This window comes from Vombatus ursinus, unplaced genomic scaffold, assembly GCF_900497805.2.
Source record: "Vombatus ursinus unplaced genomic scaffold, bare-nosed wombat genome assembly UNPS02014794.1, whole genome shotgun sequence".
NCBI classification, from domain to species: Eukaryota; Metazoa; Chordata; class Mammalia; order Diprotodontia; family Vombatidae; genus Vombatus; species Vombatus ursinus.
The window spans coordinates 30,725,397-30,743,569 of record NW_020954572.1 but is presented as its reverse complement, the minus strand read 5'-3'; the positions used below and the strand labels follow the sequence as shown (position 1 = coordinate 30,743,569).

Here is an 18,173-nt window from a genome sequence, read left to right as displayed (position 1 = left end):
GAATATGAGTTTGTTGTTCAGTTGTTTTCAGTCGTGTCTGACTCTGTGACTCCATTTGGGGTTTTCTTGGCAAGGATACTGGAGTTGTTTGCCATTTCCTCCTCCAGTTGATTTTATAGATGAGGAAACTGAGGCAAACAGGGTGAAGTGACCTGCCCAGGGTCACATAGCTATTAAGTGTCTGAGGCCAGATTTGAATTCAGCAAGAGGAGTCTTCCTGACTCTAGGCCTGGAACTTCCTCTATCCACTGATAGCTGCCCCAAATATGAGTTGGTGTAGTAAAATAAAATAGTGTAATAAAATCATTCCTACACACTATACTTTTAGTGCTTTTTAGGTTGGTAACTGAAACAAAACCAGCAACTCAAAATGCAGTCTTAAAAATGAACAGTAGGTGGGGTAGTTTGACCAATGTCTTTCTTCATTCCACTCTGGCATTTGACTTTCATTCATACTGCAGAAATTGATTTGAACTGTGGAAATATTGCAAGGCTGCATAGTTTAAATCACATCTAAGGGTATTATACTATCTTGATATAAATTAATAGTTCTTTCTACCTCTTAGCTTGGGATATTAATTTGGTCAATTCCCTGGATTGTTGAAGTTTGTGACCATATTTTACTATAATTTTCTTTTGTGCCTATACTCCAGTTGTGAAATCAAAGAATGTAATGACTAGAAGAGCCTTATAGATCATCTCAGTGAATGGTCTTATTTTACATATGAAGAAACTGAAGTCCAGAGAGGTAAAGGAATTTTGCCAAGAGGACACAAATTGAGCTAAACTGGTATTAGATCTCATGTCTCCTGATTCCTAATCTTTCCATTACATCATTCCATGTCTTGCCTTTGTTGCTCTGATGTCATGAATCTTCCTAATGGGGAAAAGATAAGAAAAGGGAGCTAGTAAGAAACCAGAGGGAGGAAAGCACCAATACTGATGGGGGTATAATCAGCTTTTAGATTTGTCATTATTTCTGAGAGCTGAGTCAGATTTTTTTGTCTGTCTTTATGTATATATGTGTATGTATTTGAACAGACCTGTAGCTACATCAGGGAGCTCCTGCAGATCTGGCACCTTTTCTGCAATTTATAGACTTAGAAAGTTTCCTGAGAAATTAAGTGAATTGACCAGGATCATAGAGCCAATTCGTGTTGGAGGAACATGAATCCAAGTCTTTCTGACTCTGTGACTAACTCTTTACTGCACTCTGCTGCTTCTGCTTGCCCTTTTGGCTCTTCTCTTGTTTCCACATATGTCTGTATTCATTTATATTGGATGTATCTGTAAATATGTGTTTGTGGAGAGGGTCCCTACCTTGTGTAATCACAGAATTAGTGAAGTATTTAATTCTTTTACTTCTTAATCTTTCAGCTTTCTCTACTCCCCCATTGTTTATTTCATTCTCCTTATGGAGTGGTAGCCTGCTTCTATTTTTAACTATAAAAAACTCCACTTGGCTTAGAGATAAAAGGATGCTCTGTCATAGCTTCTCTCTACCCTCAGTGGGATAAATTGGCATGTTCTGTGGAGTGGGCAGGAACTGGGCTGCAAGGTTACTGCAGTTCTTTGGTTCCTGCCTTTTCCCAGAGGATGGATGGGTATTATAAGGTTTGCATCACTTGGCTCATACATGATTTTTTTTTAAGTCTTTGGGACATAATTGTTCTTATGTGTCTACTATTATCTCCCACATTCTTTCAAAGTAAGATATGTTATTTACATTGTGTTTATCCCTTCCATCTCTCCCTACCTTTTGTATTGTGTTTGTATATTTCTTTAAGGAGCCTTAGTATTGTATTATGAATGTTTTCAAGCAGTACCTGAACCCTTAGTAGGTAGGCACAGGCTGGTGCTACTTTTTCCCACCTATGTGTCTCAGCGGCTAGCGCATCAGGCCTGGAATCAGGAAGACTTGAGTTCAAATCCAGCTGTAAACACTTACTGGCAGTGTGATCCTGGGCAAGTCACTTAACTTATGTTTGTCTCAGTTTCCTTATCTGTAAAATGAGGATGATAATAGCACCCACCTCACAGGGGTATTGTAAACATTAAATGATTTAATAGTAATTGTAAAGCACTTAACATGTTGCCTGGCACCTAGTAAGTGCTACATAAATACTACATATTAATAGCAGAACCAAGACTAGAACCCAGGATTTGTTATTCTCAATGTCAGTGTCAAAAGGACTCCTAGCAACAGGAATGCATAACAACAGGTGATTGCTTCCTGTTGATATGCAATGTTGTAAATGTGAAAGTTCCTACTGTAGGGGAGCTGTATTGTGTGTTGGATCCTCTGTCACATTGGCAGGAGACACCATAGAAACCATTATATATATTCTTTGTATCTTCTACTGCATATCTTAAACTTGGCACTAACCGGCTGTTTTTGTGAAGGAATACTGTGTGTATGTATGTGTGTGTAATAGGCCCCAGAGCAAATTTGTTCTTTCAGTTACTTTTCTTTAAAATAGAAAACTGTAATTTAACATTTGGGGTTTTTCTATAGGAAAAGCAAATATTAGATCTGTATCATTTACATCGTGTGTGTGTGTGTGTGTGTGTATGTGAGAGAGACAGAGAGAGAGACAGAGAGAGAGAGAGAGAGAGAGCGTGAGAGCGCGAACCAACCAGCCAGCTAGCCAGCCAGCCATCAGTTGCTTCTTACTCTTCAAGTGGTGGCTTGAATTTTTAGTTTTTCTTTTCCTGTTGCCTTCTCCTCTATTTTACTGAACATAGGATGAGCTCTTAATTTGATGATAATCTTCTTGGTAGGGATGAGGTAGTTGGCAAGATGAAAGAGATGGGGCTTGGCATTATATTTGTTTCTGTAGGTGGTTTTCACAATGAGATGTATGTAAGTAGAACCTTCCTTCCAAGGCCTTGAAATGTTTCATTTACATTCTCTGGCAGCAGATGTTATCCTTTTATTTTTACAGTGAGAAACATTGGAAAGTGGGGAGATTTAATGAGCTGCCTATGATAGTGGTACTACTAAAAACAGTGCAAATTCCAACAGTGTTCAAATTCCTTAGTCTTTGGTATATTTATATTACATATTCTTCATGGGAAAAAGATAAAATCAACACCTGGCTAACTTTAAGTGTATGTATTTGTTGGAACTTCCACACAAGTTCCTATCTTTGGTCATGTCAGCTTAATCATGTCAGGTAGTCTTGGGTTCATAAATCATACCTGATACACGGCTTATTTGCTTGCTTAAAGATTAATTATAGGTTTTCTAGCTCCCTTTTTAAAAGGTATCCTATATTTAATAAAAAAGTTAGAACAAAAACATAACCATTTAAGAAACAAAAATAAAAGTATCACAAAAAAAGATATTTTTTCCTTTCTTTCTCTCTCTTTAGCCCAGCAGAGAGGGAGAATTCAAATTTCTTACTTTCACAGAAGCAAGTATCCAGTGACAAGTGACTTCTAAGAGGATAATAAAAGTAAATGTATGTATGGCTTTATAAGAGTGAGAGATGAAGCTTTTTTTTTTTCCTGGTAGTAGGTTTCAGTGACAAAGGTTTTGGCCACTCAGTTCACTTGTATTCAAATTGTGATTATCTGAGGCATTTGTGGTGCATTTCGTTTGACAAAAGAAATTCATTTATATCAGGCAGAGTTAAAGTGGTTGAGGAACAATATCTTATTTTTATCTGATTAAAAAAATGTAAGTATTTTTGAAGACTTTGGCAAAATTATCCTTGCCATATGAAATACTTTGGCATTTATGCTTAGACCAGTAATCTTTTCCAAATGTTTAAGTGGAATTGCTTGTCTGTTCCAAATAGCTTTTTTCTTTTTAAACTGAACTGTGTACTTCAGATAGGTATTAAATTAACAGCTTTTGAAATTTGTCTCCTCTGGAAAAGGTGTAAGGTAGGAAATGGTAGTGTTGGTTTCCCTAAGGCTATTTCATACTCATGTGATTTTTCTTTAGCTGGAACCAGATGAAGGGCTCTGATCAGTCAAGGAATCATGAGATTAAATGTTAAAAAATTCTTATATGGCTGTGGGAAAAATGTCACTTGTGCCCCAGGAAGGAATGGGAAGAACATTTCCATTTCTTTGTCTATTTGTGTATTGACTAAATATTAGACTAAATATTCTGAATAATGGAAGAAGGCTGGGCTTTTGCATTATTAGCAACAGGCAAAATTATGAATTGGGATGTTTTGTCTTTTTTTGTCATGATCTCCCTTTCAGATGTGTTTTCCTTCCTAGGTTCCTCTTTCTGCTGCCTGATTGCTTAGGACTTTCTGTTGTGTTTTACTCTGGTGCTTCCCTGGACAGTTCCCTGTGTTCCAGACTTTCCCTTTCTCTTCTAATTTAAATTTACCTATCCTGTGTTAGTCTTTGATAATAGGCAGCGACTTTTTAATGTTTTGTTTTCAGGTAAGATATTTACATTTTAATAGGGAGACAGATACCAAAATAATGAATTTAAGTAGGAATTTAAGTCATCATCATAGGGTTGTCTAGTTTTTTTATTTTTTTATTTTTTTAGTGGATGGGTCTTATGGTACTCTGCAAATCACACAAATATTGACAATCTTATTCTCTTCATAATAGAGATAGGTAGAATTTTGGAGCTGGAAGGAGACTTGGCTAGCCATCATCTGATTCACCTTTTTTAATTTACGTGTGATAAAACTGAGGCTCAAATAGATATGTACAAATCCATAACTTTCTAAAAGAACAACTGAATCTTGATTAACAGATGTTAGTGACAACAACTCTGGTCAAGGCAATGTGGAGTTGTACAAAGATCCCTGAATAGCAAGTCAGAAGACTTCAGTTCTGCCCAGTTCTAGCTCTGCTATTAACTTACAAAGCCATCTACTTCTGCTTCATTCACCACACTAAGGCTTTTGACTGTGTGGATCACAACCAAATGTGTCAAGTCCTCAAAGAGATGGGAGTGTCATACTAAAAAGCAGAGACATCACCTTCCTGATAAAGGTCTGTATAATCAAAGCTGTGGTTTTTTCAGTAGCGATGTATGGCTGTGAGAGTTGGACTATAAGGAAAGCTGAGTGCCACAGAATTGATGCCTTTGAATTATGGTGCTGGAGAAGACATTTAACAGTCCCTTGGACAGCAAGGAGATCAAATCGGTCAATACTTAAAATTAATTCAGGCCATTTGCTGGAAGGTCAGATACTGAAGCTGAAGCTTAAATGCTTTGGCCACAGAATGAGAAGACAAGACTCACTGGAAAAGACTCTGATGTTGGGAAAGATTGAAGGCAAAAGGAAAAGGGGACAGCAGAGGATGAGATAGGTAATATCATGAAGACAGTGAACATGAACTTGGACAGAATTCGAGAGATAGTAGAGGGTAGAAAGGCCTGCCGTGCTGTGGTCAATGGAATCATGAAGAGGCAATTGCATGCTGAACAACAATAACCTAAAGTGGAGATGGAGCTTTGAGAAAATCTACCCTTTTGATGGATGCTAAAAACTTCCTGTCTTTTTCAGTTCTCTTTTCTTCCTTGTCCACTAATTAAACTTCTTTTCCTCTAAGGTTGGAGTAACTTTCTAAAGATCATAAAAGAGACATAGAAGGGAAAACGTGGTATATATACTACACATCTTTGCAGGGTATGTTTCCATTTTTGGGTGAGGTTATCTCTTTACAATCTATCTCTGAAAAGTGTGTATTATTTCTTAATTCTTTGTTATTGGTAAAGTCTGCCATGGTAGTGGAAAGACAACAGTTTTTGCCAGAAAGAAACAGTGATGTCATTTTATGGATGGATAAGAAATGAGAAAATATAATACTTGTAGCAAAATAGTGAGCTGCCATCACAGTTCTTTAAAGTGCATTCTTTCCTTGTCTGCAAACAATACTTTTTTCTTCTATTTCTTAACTCATTTTCACTTGAGATCCCCAAATAATGTTTTCTCAGTAATTGTGTCATTCAGTTTCTCTGGGTTTTAAAGGTGTCATCTTACTCTGATTTCTTTTATCTTCATGTAAATGTTGTCTTATGTAAATGCTCAAAGGCAGATTTTTTTTCTTTAATGATAAAAATTCAGCTAGCCTACAGAATGGGAAAGTCGTGTTTTGTGTACAAGTCCTATTAAGCTTCATCAGAAAAGAATAGATTAAAAATCTGAAAAGCAAGAGGAGGTGGAAGCACACACATTAAATTGTCTCAGAAGTATATGATGAAAGTTGCAGTGGGAAGGCTTTTAGAAATGCCTAGCTTCGAATGAATAACTAATGATTACTTGGTGAGCATATGAACTCTTCCACTTTCAGGTAGAATCTTGAAAGGGAGAAATTGTGGCAGGCACATTCATTCATCAGTATAAAAATAGCAAATGAAATTGAAAGTTTTTCCCATATTCATGATGAGGTTTCTGATTTTATTATCATCTTTTCACTTTGGTGGTGGTTGTTGTGGTGGTCTGTTATATTTTATGCCACCATTTATTTGTGGGATTTTAACTGAATAATTAATTATAATTATACTAGCTACCGTAGTTAAGATTGTACTTCTCTTGTGATTTCAGGTTCCTTTTATCTGTAAAAGTGAATACATACAAAGTTTTCTACTATATATCTTTGTAATTTAGATCATATATTGATGTGGCAGAAATGGAAGTACAGATTCTCATGTCAAATTAATGCATTTATTGTGGGGTTGTTTGAGGGGAAAGAGATCTTTTGCCAGATGGCAATATTAACACCTTCATTAGCTTCAGAATAGCTTGAGCATGACTTGGACTATCTCCTCTCTGTATTATTTCCTTTTTTCTCGTATTGTCTCTTCACAGCTGATCTCATCTGAATGAGCTGTTCTACTTTAGTTTAGCTGTTAAATCTCTTTTGGTATTTAAAAAAAAGTTCTTCATCTACATTTGCGGAATTGTTTTTTCTCTTCAGTTTCACCAATTAAGCATTTTTTAAAAAGCTTCTCTTTTTCCATATGTAAGTATGTTGTAATTGTAAATGTTCTCATCATGTTGTATAGTGGGAAGAGCACTGGATTTGAGGTCAAAGGACCAGAATTCAAATACTACTTGTCATATATTATCTTGGGCACTTAAGTAGATGGTCTCTAATGTCTCTTCCTGCTTTAAATTTATGATCAGAGAGGGAGGGAATAAACATTTATTAAGTGCCTACTATGTGCCAGGCACTGTGCTAAGTGCCTTACAAATAGTATCTCATTTGATCTCACAATAATCCTGTGAGATTGGTGTTATTATTCCCATTTTATAGTTAAATTGATATCTATGTTCAGATTTGAGCTGAGGTCTTCCTTACTTCAGGCCAAATACTGTATCCAATGGTATATACCACTTAGCTTCCTCTAAAAATAGTAAATGAAATTGAAAGTTTTTCTAGTGGTCATGCTCATGTTTCTGACCATTTTGTCATGTTTTCATTTTGGTAGTCGTGGTGATTTAGTATTATATTTTATGCCACCACTTATTTATGGAGTTTTAACTAAATAATTAAATAAAGTTATACTAGCTGTAGGAGTTATAATTATAAGTCTACAGTTCTATTTGTGGTTTCAGGTTCCATTTTCCCTACCAATGGAGTTATGCCTTCCTGATGAATCAATGTTTGTCATGGGGGGGTGGGTAGGAGTAATTTTGTGTATGGGATATAGGGACCCATGTATGGGATATAGGGGCCCACCTGTTTCACTTCTTTTGTTCTGGGGATGATGTCCATATATGTAAAATGAAGACCTAGCTATGATGTAATTGGAAGAATTCTGAAAAACTGAAGTGCTGTGCAGAAATAAGGTAGTACTCTTAAGATGTGATACTATCCAACAGTTGACTTCACAAACATTTTTGCTTCCTATGTGCAAGGTATTGGCATTGAGGATACAAAGACTGAAAATGAAAATAAAATCCCCTCCCTTATGGAGCTTATGCTTGACAATATTGCTGAGACCAGAAGAAAAGAAAGCAGGTCATTTTTTTAGTCTTGCTGTAGTGGTCTTTCCAACCATCAAAATCCAATATTCAGACCTTGATCATAGGATCATAGATTTAAAGCTGGAAGGAAGGTTAGTGGCCCAGGTAATTCTTCTAAAACTATAAATTGTAGAGCAAGTGCTGATCTTCAATGGTATAGGAAGTTTCTTCCCTGACAATTCCCTATACCAATAAAATTATAGATATGGTTAAAAAAGCTATCCAATTACAAATTTAACAGTTATGATTGGTTACTTTTTTAGATGGTTGTCTGATCATTTAAAATATTAAGTTCTAATGAAATCCTATCTAGCTATTCCAGTGGCCCTAGAATACATTTCATTTAATTTCTTTTTCCACTGTCTTCCCTTTGATATTATCCACATTTTGTGAGGAATAGTGGGGAGCTGTTTGAAATTCATGAATGATCAAGTCCGTAAATACAAGACAATTCCTTTCCTCATGTCTTAACACCACTAAAATGCAGAACATAAACATTCAAGAGATAAGGGCATACATATAAACGACTAAAATGATCCTTTGTTTTGCTGTGTTAATAACTTATGAAGTAGCTGACCTGAATGATCATTTGAAAAATCCCTCAGGAGACTGTTAATTTTTTTTTTTTAATAAAAGGAAGAAAATTAATGAATAACATTGCCTACATAACATTCTCAGTCTGCCTTATTAAAATGAAACAGATTTACTACTATAAAGTGGTGTAGGTTATTTCTGTGACAGTTGAACATGTCTGAGACTTCAATGAATATGTCTTTTCATTGGTTCCATTGTGCAGCTCATCTAATTTTTATGTGCTGCACCCATTTTTATGGATGAATAATTTCAGTGGAAATTGTGTTTACAGAATCCTTCATAGTAACTTAGAAACTTAAGAAGGAGACATAATTTCAAGATGGCAAAGTCTCTTAAGGGTGCCCTTATTTGAAGTATGTCCAGAATACTAAAGTAAGTAGTTGGTGTAAGGTGTTTCATTTTAAGAAGGCGGAATCTTTAAAAAGGGAACTCACAGGCAGAAGGCAGTGTTAAGGTGAAATTCAAAGGTAGGGAATATCTAAAGGATAAAGTCTGCAATTTTGACTTCAGGGAATTATTCTGAGGTTTTTCTAAGGAACTTCCCTTTTTCTAAGAAAATTGAATTGGTGCTTGTAGGGCAAAACAGGGATCAAAGAATTCTTTTCCCTGACCTGGAACTGCTACCTGACAGTGCTGGTCCTGGGGACGTTGTTGACAAAGCCTGGAAAAAAGAAGGCAGGCCAGGCTTTGTAGTGCTAGCTCAGAAACTCATTTGGCCAAAAGTGTGAGATTAATAAGGGGAAATAGACTTTTAATACTTACAGTGACTTTTGTTATAATGTCCTTAAAAGGAGGAGGGATATGTGTCAGAACTATATCATAGGTTAAACTGCTTAGAAGGGGGTCTTTTTTTTTTTTTTGTTTGTTTGACTAACAAAACCTTGGAAAGAATGTGAGAGAGACTCCATTTAGTCCTAAAGTCCTCTTAGGAAATAGTGCTTCAACAGCCTGATCCATCACGTTTTCAACTTCAATCGCTCCTGAAATAAATCTGTTTTCCAACAAATTTTGTCCCATCTTGAGGACTCTCGTGTCTTTTTTCATTTTTTAATGTAAAGGAATTCCAATACTGCTCCTTACAGCAACATGTTTATTTAAAGAAACACATTCAAATTTTTTCTTCACCTTTATTGTGACATTATAAACCTCTTTTATAGGACTAGCTTAGCATTTGAAAATGTGATAAATGCTAGTATTGTCATGATTGTTGTAATTTGGGTTTCAAGTAAGTATTAGCTGTATCTTTTTCTCTGGAGAAGTCTGATAAAATGTTAGGATAGCTGGTGGTTTTTTTGTTTTTTGTTTTTTGTTTTTTTAGCTTTGTAAAGATGAGAAAAGGGAGCCAGGACAGGTTTTGTAAAGAGGGCTAGAAAAGCTTTTGAGATTGAAAAAGTCACAGAATCTGGCTCCTCGGTGACTAGTGTGTTGTCCTTGCCCATAAAAAGCTCTTAGTAAATGCTAGAATTTCATTAAATTGGATATTTAGTGCCTTCTTCAACAGGAGGATTTTTATCTTATGCTTTTGGTATCTGTGGTAAATAGTTAAAAGAAGATAGTGATGCTCTATTTTACAGGTGGAAAAATCCTAACGATTTGTCCAAGGTCAGATAGGGTGTTTACAAATGGCAGAATAGATACAGCTAATTCTAGATTATCTGACCTATTTTTGTCTCTAGTCTCTAATCTCTAGTCTAATTTCTTGGTTGAGTTTAGATTGGTGCCATCTCTGAGCAGTCATCTGATAGAAAACAGTATTTTTCATTTTCATTCTGTGAGAGAAATTGATTCAGGGCAAAATGAAAATCACTACTTGAAATGGCTAAAACCCAGGGCTCAGTGGTAGGCATTTATTTATTATATCTTTCTCTAGCCTGCCTTCATCACACTGCTCCTGCTTTCCCCTTTCCCCTTACATTTTGGTTATTGGAAGCCTTTAGAGAGTTGCAAAACATACTTGTATTCATTACTATGCCTTGCTTAGTCACGAAGCCCAATTTGTTTTAAGTGGGCCTTTTTGTGCCATTGGATGAGATAACAGCTTGGTAGCAGATTGAACATATTAGTGTCTAGCTTGTTTAATTTAATTGGCTGCTGTTCTTTTTAAGTGCTGCAGCCAACATCCAGGTATGAAATGTTACAATTAAAATTGCCAGACTGATTTTATAATTATGATCTGAACATAATAATACCTTGTATTTGTATAACCCTTTATGGTTTTCAAAGTACTTCACATGTATTATCTTATTTGATCCCTTTCCACCCACCAGCTCAAGGCTTTTACATTTCTTGTTTTGCCCATAATCTTTGGGAAATGGGCAAAACTTAAAAAAATGTGAAATGATATTTAAGAAGCATTCTCTCTCCCCCCTCCCCTCAAATTACTGCAAATGTCTTCAGAGCATTTATTCATTATTTCTCATTACACTCTTGAGGAGGAGGTTAATGACAACTCTAGTTGTCTTTGTAGTTGAAGGGGGAGGGGGCAGGAAATGAGACACCTGTTAAGTGATTCCTAAGATTGAACAGTGAGTCATTCAGCTGTTTAGGGCATAGACTATTATAAGCACTTGGTAAATATTAAATGATAATGATGGTAGAGGCCATTAATTGAATTCAGATCTCTTGCTTCTCATCTCAGTGCTCTGATTTTCAGTATTCTGATAATTTCTTAGCCTTTTTAGCTAGTGAACCATTTTGGCTTTGAATTAACAATTTTGCATAAGTTTTTATTCCTCTGATTCCCCTTAGTTATGTTTGAGGCTTTGATACTACTGATGTAGCATTTTTTATTTATGTTGTAATACCAAGTAAAGGATATTTAATTCCCTGATAATATGCCTTGTTGGTGTTTTTCTTTAGACTCTGTTATTTTCCCTATCCGATTTCCACTTATAAACACCAGGTCTAGTGTCCTTCCTTTTAGAATGTTTTTGCCAGTCATTATTTATATCAAGGTTCTTTGTACCTGATTCTTGGTAGCATCTTTTGGCTCAAGGTATCTTTTCTTGAATCACAGTAGACTTTCAGGTTTTTATAAATCTTCACATTCTTCAAGATATTTTAGACCACTTTTATTCTCTTTTTTAAAAGGGGAGAAAGGAGAATATTCTAGGATAGGGTATGGAGAGGACCTTATAAGGTCATCTCTTGTCTCCATATTAGCCCTTCTTAGATATATCAGAATCTCTTCTTTCTCATAAAACTTCCAGACATGCTATATGAAATCGCTTGGTAATCCATCCCAGTATATAAATCCCTCATATTGACAGTAGTGCCTTTATGTACCTTTAAGCCTCTCCTCCAAACTTCTTCTAAATCTTCCACTTTTCTTTTAATATTATGGGAGCACAGACCTGGACATGACAGTCTAGAAAGAATCTGTGCAGGGTTAAGGATAGTGAAAGAATCATGCTGGGGATCCTATCTACTATACTTTGTCCATCCTCAGTGTTGATAAAACATGTTGTAGAGTATGTCTGAAATGTGAGATGTGGAAATGATAGTTTAATTCTACTTCACAGTCCCTTGAATTCAAAACAACTGCATCTGTGTTACTTTCATTTGAAATGAAGCAGTTATTATAAGTTTTAATAGCATAGTGTTTAGAGGCTCGAATATGTTAAATGGATATTTGGGGAACAACTTTCTGAATTTTCAATAAGTGAAAGTGTCTGTCAGTGAAACTCTATGATGCTTTACAGTTGAGATGTGCCAGCATATCAAACAGTTTGGTGTGTAAATTTGTTAATTCCTAGTACTTTTTGGCATTACTTATACAGTAAATGTCAAAAGAAAAAAAATCAAGTTTTTTTTTTTTAACTTGCTGGTGCTTATTGAGTTTTTTGTAATGATTACAGGTGGAAGGTGATGATGCTGAAACCTATGAAGAAGAGAACAATGAATGGGGAAATTATTCCAGAAGAAAGATTGTCTCTAACTGGGATCGATATCAAGATTTTGAGAAAGAAGCAGAAAATGAAAGTGCAGAATCACAAAGGGGGACCGATTTCAGTGTCCTGCTTAGCTCTGCGGGTAGGAGTGCCATCTATGTACTTGTTATTTAGTTTTCTAAAGGTTGGCCAGATATTTATTGCCTTTTAAAGTGTTCTTAACAACCAGCATCCCATAGATTTTTTTTTGTTCTTATTGGATTATGACTAGGTTTCAAATCTCAGTGGAGGTTGATCATAGTAGTGCTATGAAATATATGGCTTGTTTTTCTTTTTCTCTGTGGAAGTTTTCATGGACTAATATGGTATGATTAAAATCACTCTGAGAGATGGAGGAAAAGCTTTACATGAATAGAAAGTAATGAACACATACATAGTATATGATATTAGCCTGAGAAATGAAAATAAATGTTTTCTGAATTCCCTCTTTTTAGAGGGAATCTTCCTTCATTTTGGGAGACATAATTACAAATATTTATGTAGAACTACTCTCACAAGTAAGTAGCTAGCCTATATGTTGTAGCAATAATAATAATGATAAACATTAAATAGAGCTTTATGTTTTGCAAAGCGCTATATATAGTCCATGTGAGGTCTGAGGATCTCACTCTTTCAAACAAGTCTTGGTTGTTGAAATAAGGATACTTCTCTCGGGATACCTATGAGGAGTTGGAGGTGATTTTCTAGTACCATTGGCTTGTTTTTCCCCCCCCACCCCAAGATTATCAATTGAGAATCATTTTAGCCAGAGTAAGTAGTCTATAGGAGAGGTAGGTATTTAATAAGGTGGTGCATTAAAAGCAGTCAGTTCAAAATCCCCCCTCCCCCAAAGTACATACAGATTCTCAGGGAAAGCAGGCTCAAGCTTGGGGAGCACATGTGGCAAAGGTATAACAGGTCCTAGTTTGTGGAAGTATTTTTCTTGAGTTTGTACTTTATTGAAGTTCCCTTAAGCATGGTGAATGTGTCCAGTCTGTCCTTGGCTCTTTATGTAGCTGTTGCTATCAGCTATGAAACTGATGAGAAGGGGTTCCTTCTCAGGGTTTTTTTTGGGATGCCATACTTGTTCCAATTTCTGGAACAACTGCCCACTCACTGGAGCTTTAGCTCTCATTGGACTAGCTTGATGCTGTTGTGCAGGACTAAAAGGGTATGACAAATTCCCTTAGACAATTGGGATAGACTTCCTCTCTGGCATCATTTTAATGTATCCATTGACTTTGTTTTTATTACCCCATATTGTAAGGTTACTAGTCAATCAGTCAATCAAATGCTAAATCTGTAATATGATATAAATAAATCTACATTGATCAAAATCATGTGACTTCAAATCAGAATGAATACCTTACTATTCAACACACATTCTCTGGAATCCTCCAATTCCAAATTAACTAGCTGAACACTCTCATCAGCTTCTGGATTCTTGACAAGCTCTCCAAAATATTATAAAGTATGGAATTTGTGTATTATGTTTCTGCAGTCATTATGCTAATATTCCTTGTGTTGTTCCAGTTTTAGAATATGTGTTGTCAAAAGCAAGCACCATTCAATGACTTTCAAAGACTTTTCACACTTGGTTTAAAGCAGGGGTTAACATTTTTTGCATTATTGATCCCTCCAACAGTAGAGTGAAGCCTGTGGACCTTTTCTTGGAAGAATGTTTTTAAATGCATAAAATAAAATACATAAGATTACAAAGGAAACCAGTTATATTGAATGGTTATCAAAACAGTAAAAAAAAAAAGTTCATGGACCCTAAGTTGAGAACTTCTGGTGTAAAGCCAATGATTGATTGATTGAAATATGTCTTCATCTGGTTAAGGTGTTAGGGTGGAGTGGTTTCTATCCCACCCTTACATGTACATTATCTCATTTGACCCTAACAGTTATCTTGTTAGGTAGGTGCTGTTCTTATCTCCTTTTTAAAGACAAGGAAACTGAGGTTTTTGGAGACGTTAAGTAATTTGCCCAGGGTCACGCAGTAAGTTTTTAAGACAGGATTTGAACGTAGGAGTTTTCTGACAAGTCCAGTGCACTTTCTACTACGCTGTGCTACCTCTCAGTGACACACCTCCTTTCTTCAGTATCTAAAGGAATTGTGTAGAGGAATGGACATAGTGCTGGGCTGGGATTCAAGAAGATCCAACTGCAGTGTATGTCTCAAATGCTTTTAGCATGAGCTTGGGTAATCACAACCTTTCTGAGCCTAACTGTCTTTATGAGATTTGGATAATAATCTCTGTATTACTTATTTAACAAGGTTGTCTGAGGATCACATAATATACATATATGTAGGACTTTTCAAACCTTAAACCACTATATAAATGTCGGTTATTTTCTAAGAATGTGCATATCAATGGTGTTAATCAATAATGTGTATCTTGACAGAGTAGAAGAATCAAGGTTGATCATTTGTGGGGCATAAACAGATTGTTTCTTATATGAACTTGTTCTTTTCCAGACTAACTTTTTTTATTCATTTCCTACTCCTGATCTTTTTTTTTTTTTTTTAAGTGAGGCAGTTGGGGTTAAGTGACTTGCCCAAGGTCACACAGCTAGTATGTGTCAAGTGTTGGGTCTGAGGCTGGATTTGAACTCAGGTCCTCCTGACTTCAGGGCCAGTGCTGTATCCACTGCGCCCCCTAGCTGCCCTCCTACTCCTGATCTTGAGGGAAAAGGATGTAGAATTTGGGAAGAAAGAGCCAAAATAGAGACATGGGAATAGAAGAGGTAGAATGGAAAGTCTGGGGTTTGGGAATGGGATGAAGGAGCCTGAATTAGGAATGAGCCTCTAGAGGTCAGGTTTGAAATGAATTTTTTTTTTGTTATTTTTATCTTTCTCCTCTCACCTGTCAGATCAGTGATTACCTGTAACAGATTAAAATAATAAGCAATTAATTATTCCCCCATAATAGGGTGCCCTCAGTCTTATACAAGAAACACTAGTAGGAAGATATGAATAAGAAGGCAGCACACTGTAGTAGGGAGAAGATAAGAATAGAATTCAGATGATAAGGATTTAACCTGTTGTCACTAGACATAACATAGAGTTAAGCATCAACTTAGCCTTTCTTTGCCTTCTTTGAAAATGGCATTCACCTTTTTCCTTGTCAGGAGCTGAATTTGACGTATGTTTCTAGCAATATACACCCATAAAACCCCAACAGATTTTAAAAAAGTGATGTGTGCTTGCTTCAGAAATAGCAGAAAAGGAGAGAAGTTGGGAAAATAGCTTTTTATTCTGCTGTGACCTTGGGAGGAAAAAATCCAAGGGCTTTAAGAACTTGGGTGGAAGAATGGATGGTAGCAGTAGGAAGAGCAGGTAGGCTGACCTCTTGTGCCTCTGGAAGAAAATAAAGGGATCACATTGGGAGCTACTATAGGACTGAGACCTGAGAAATGGCTCTGAGGGATCTTGCAGAGGCTCAGGGTATCCCCTCAGGAGTATATTCAGTTCAACAATTCAGCAAATATTTATTAAGTACTTACTACTTACAAGGCATTGTGCCTAGTGTTAGGAATACAAAAACACCTCCCCCCCACTATGTTCCTGTTTTTAAGGAACTTGTTATGGAGAAACAAAACTGTACCTAGATAAGTAAATACAAGACATACACAAAATTAATACAGTAGGAGGTCAGTGTGGGCAGGGGAATGGTAGTCGAACTGAATATTGAAGAGAACAAGAAAGGAGCTTGAGGTAGAGATGCAGAGGGAGTGAATTCTGGGCATAGGTATGTGGGGAATAGTGGGGAGGCCTTTTTGACAGGAACATGGAGTTTGTGAAAGGGAGTAGGATGAAATTATGCCAAAAAGGTGGTGGGAGTCTGATTGTGTGGGCCTATAAATCCTGGGTCAGTGTCAGTTTGTAATTTAACTTGTAGGCAAGAAGGAACTGAATGCTTTTGGGAGTGACTGGACAGAACTTTTGCCTTAGAAATATTATTGTTACAGCTGTGTTGGGGAAATATTGGAGAAAGAAGAGACTGGAAGCAGGAAGACCAAATAGGAGGCTCTTACTGTAGGTTAGGCAAGAGGTTGAGAGGACCTGAATTATGGTGGTTGTGTGAGAGGCGAGCAGAGAGATATGAGGTCTCTTGTGATCGAATTCCACTGTTTCTTCATGTGTAACAGGCATCATGGAGAGAATGTCTTTAATCAGCACTTTGCTCAACTGGGTTGAAATACGTTTTCCCCTCTGAATACACGACAGCCTGGGATCATGGCTGTTTTTTCTAGTTTGCCTTGAAATCCTTCTATTCACTGATTAGGTTACTCTGTCTAGTGTTGCCTTGCAGGCAGATTAGACTGTACTTGAAATATTGATTTTCCTTTTTTAATCCTTTGAGGGGTGAGAAATAATAAACCTAGAGTGAACATGTTTACAAAGCCTGATAATAGTTTCAGTGCGTAAAGCTATCTCTTGAGGATTATGGTATTGAGCTTTGTTTGTTAATGGTAAATTTATATTTCATTTTAAATATTTTGGGTAGTGGGAATTATTAATGAATTGACCTCATTTGGTTGCTGTGCAGTAGACAAGGAGAAAGTGAAGATAAATGTGAGGGTAGGGGTGGTGCAGGGGGAAATCTGTTGAAGAAGATGGGATAGAATAGGATCACTTGTGTTTGTAGAGGGGTTTGCCTTGGTAGAGAGAAAGACCACTTCATGTGGGACAAGGGTGAAGAAGGAAAGAGTGGCCAAAGGCATCTGGGTGATGTAGGGTGAGGAAAAAGGGAGAAGAGGGAGCTCTTGGTCAATGGCCTCAGTTTTTTTCGATAAAATATGAGGTATGATCCTCAGCTGAGAGAGTGGGGGGGGGGCATGGGAGCCATAAGGAGGGATGAAAAGATTTGAAAAAGCAACTGTGGCAAATAGGACAGTGAGTTAATTTGGAAGGTATAAAAGGATTGCCTTGCCATAGTGAGGGCCCTGTGGAAGTTATATAGTACTAATTTATAGTGAACCCAGTCCGCATGGTTTTGTGATTTTCTCCAGTGTTGTTCAGCAGCATGTGTATAAGAGTGAAGGCAATGGATGGTGGGGGCAATCCAAGGCTGAGGCTTAGGAAGACACGATTGTGAACAGATAAGGGGCTGGCATTGTCATGATTGATAAGATAAGGGAGTGGCTGCCTAGGTGTCATCCTGAACTCCTAATCTCTCTCACTCTCCATTATCCTATCTGTTGCCAAGTCCTATAGATTTTATCTTGGAATTATCTCTTATATATACCCCTTTCTCTCTTCTGACCCTGCTGCCACTCTGGTATAGGCTCTTATCACCTCAAGTCAAGACTCTTGTGGTAGCCTGTTGGTTAGCGTCACTACCTCAAGTCTTTGCTCATGTAGTCCATCCTCTACTCATCTATCAAAATAATCTTCCTGAAGCACAGATTTTACCATGTCACTTCCCCACTCAATAAACCCAATGGCTTGCTATCACCTCCAGGATCAAATATAAAATCCTCTGTTTGGTTTTTAAAGTCCTTTATGACCTGCCCTTCCCCTCCTTTTCAGTCTTTTTATACTATCTTCTCCTCCCTACCCCCAAGTACTCTTCAGTTTAGTGACACTGGACTCCCTGCTGTTCCTTGAACAAGAAACTGACTCCTGGCCCTGGGCATTTTTCCCTGGCTGTACCTGACATGGAGTGCTCTTCCTCCTCATCTC

The 18,173-nt window shown here is 36.9% G+C and overlaps 1 protein-coding gene across 1 annotated transcript in view; it reads left to right on the top strand.

The window, feature by feature from the left end:
- The window catches only part of AVEN (apoptosis and caspase activation inhibitor), a 161,892-nt gene that overhangs the window by 10,619 nt on the left and 133,100 nt on the right, over nt 1-18,173 (top strand). Inside the window, exon 5 of the mRNA XM_027869917.1 lies at nt 12,410-12,584. Within this exon, the coding sequence (XP_027725718.1) occupies nt 12,410-12,584 (175 nt within the window). The remainder of the gene's footprint in view (nt 1-12,409; nt 12,585-18,173) is intronic.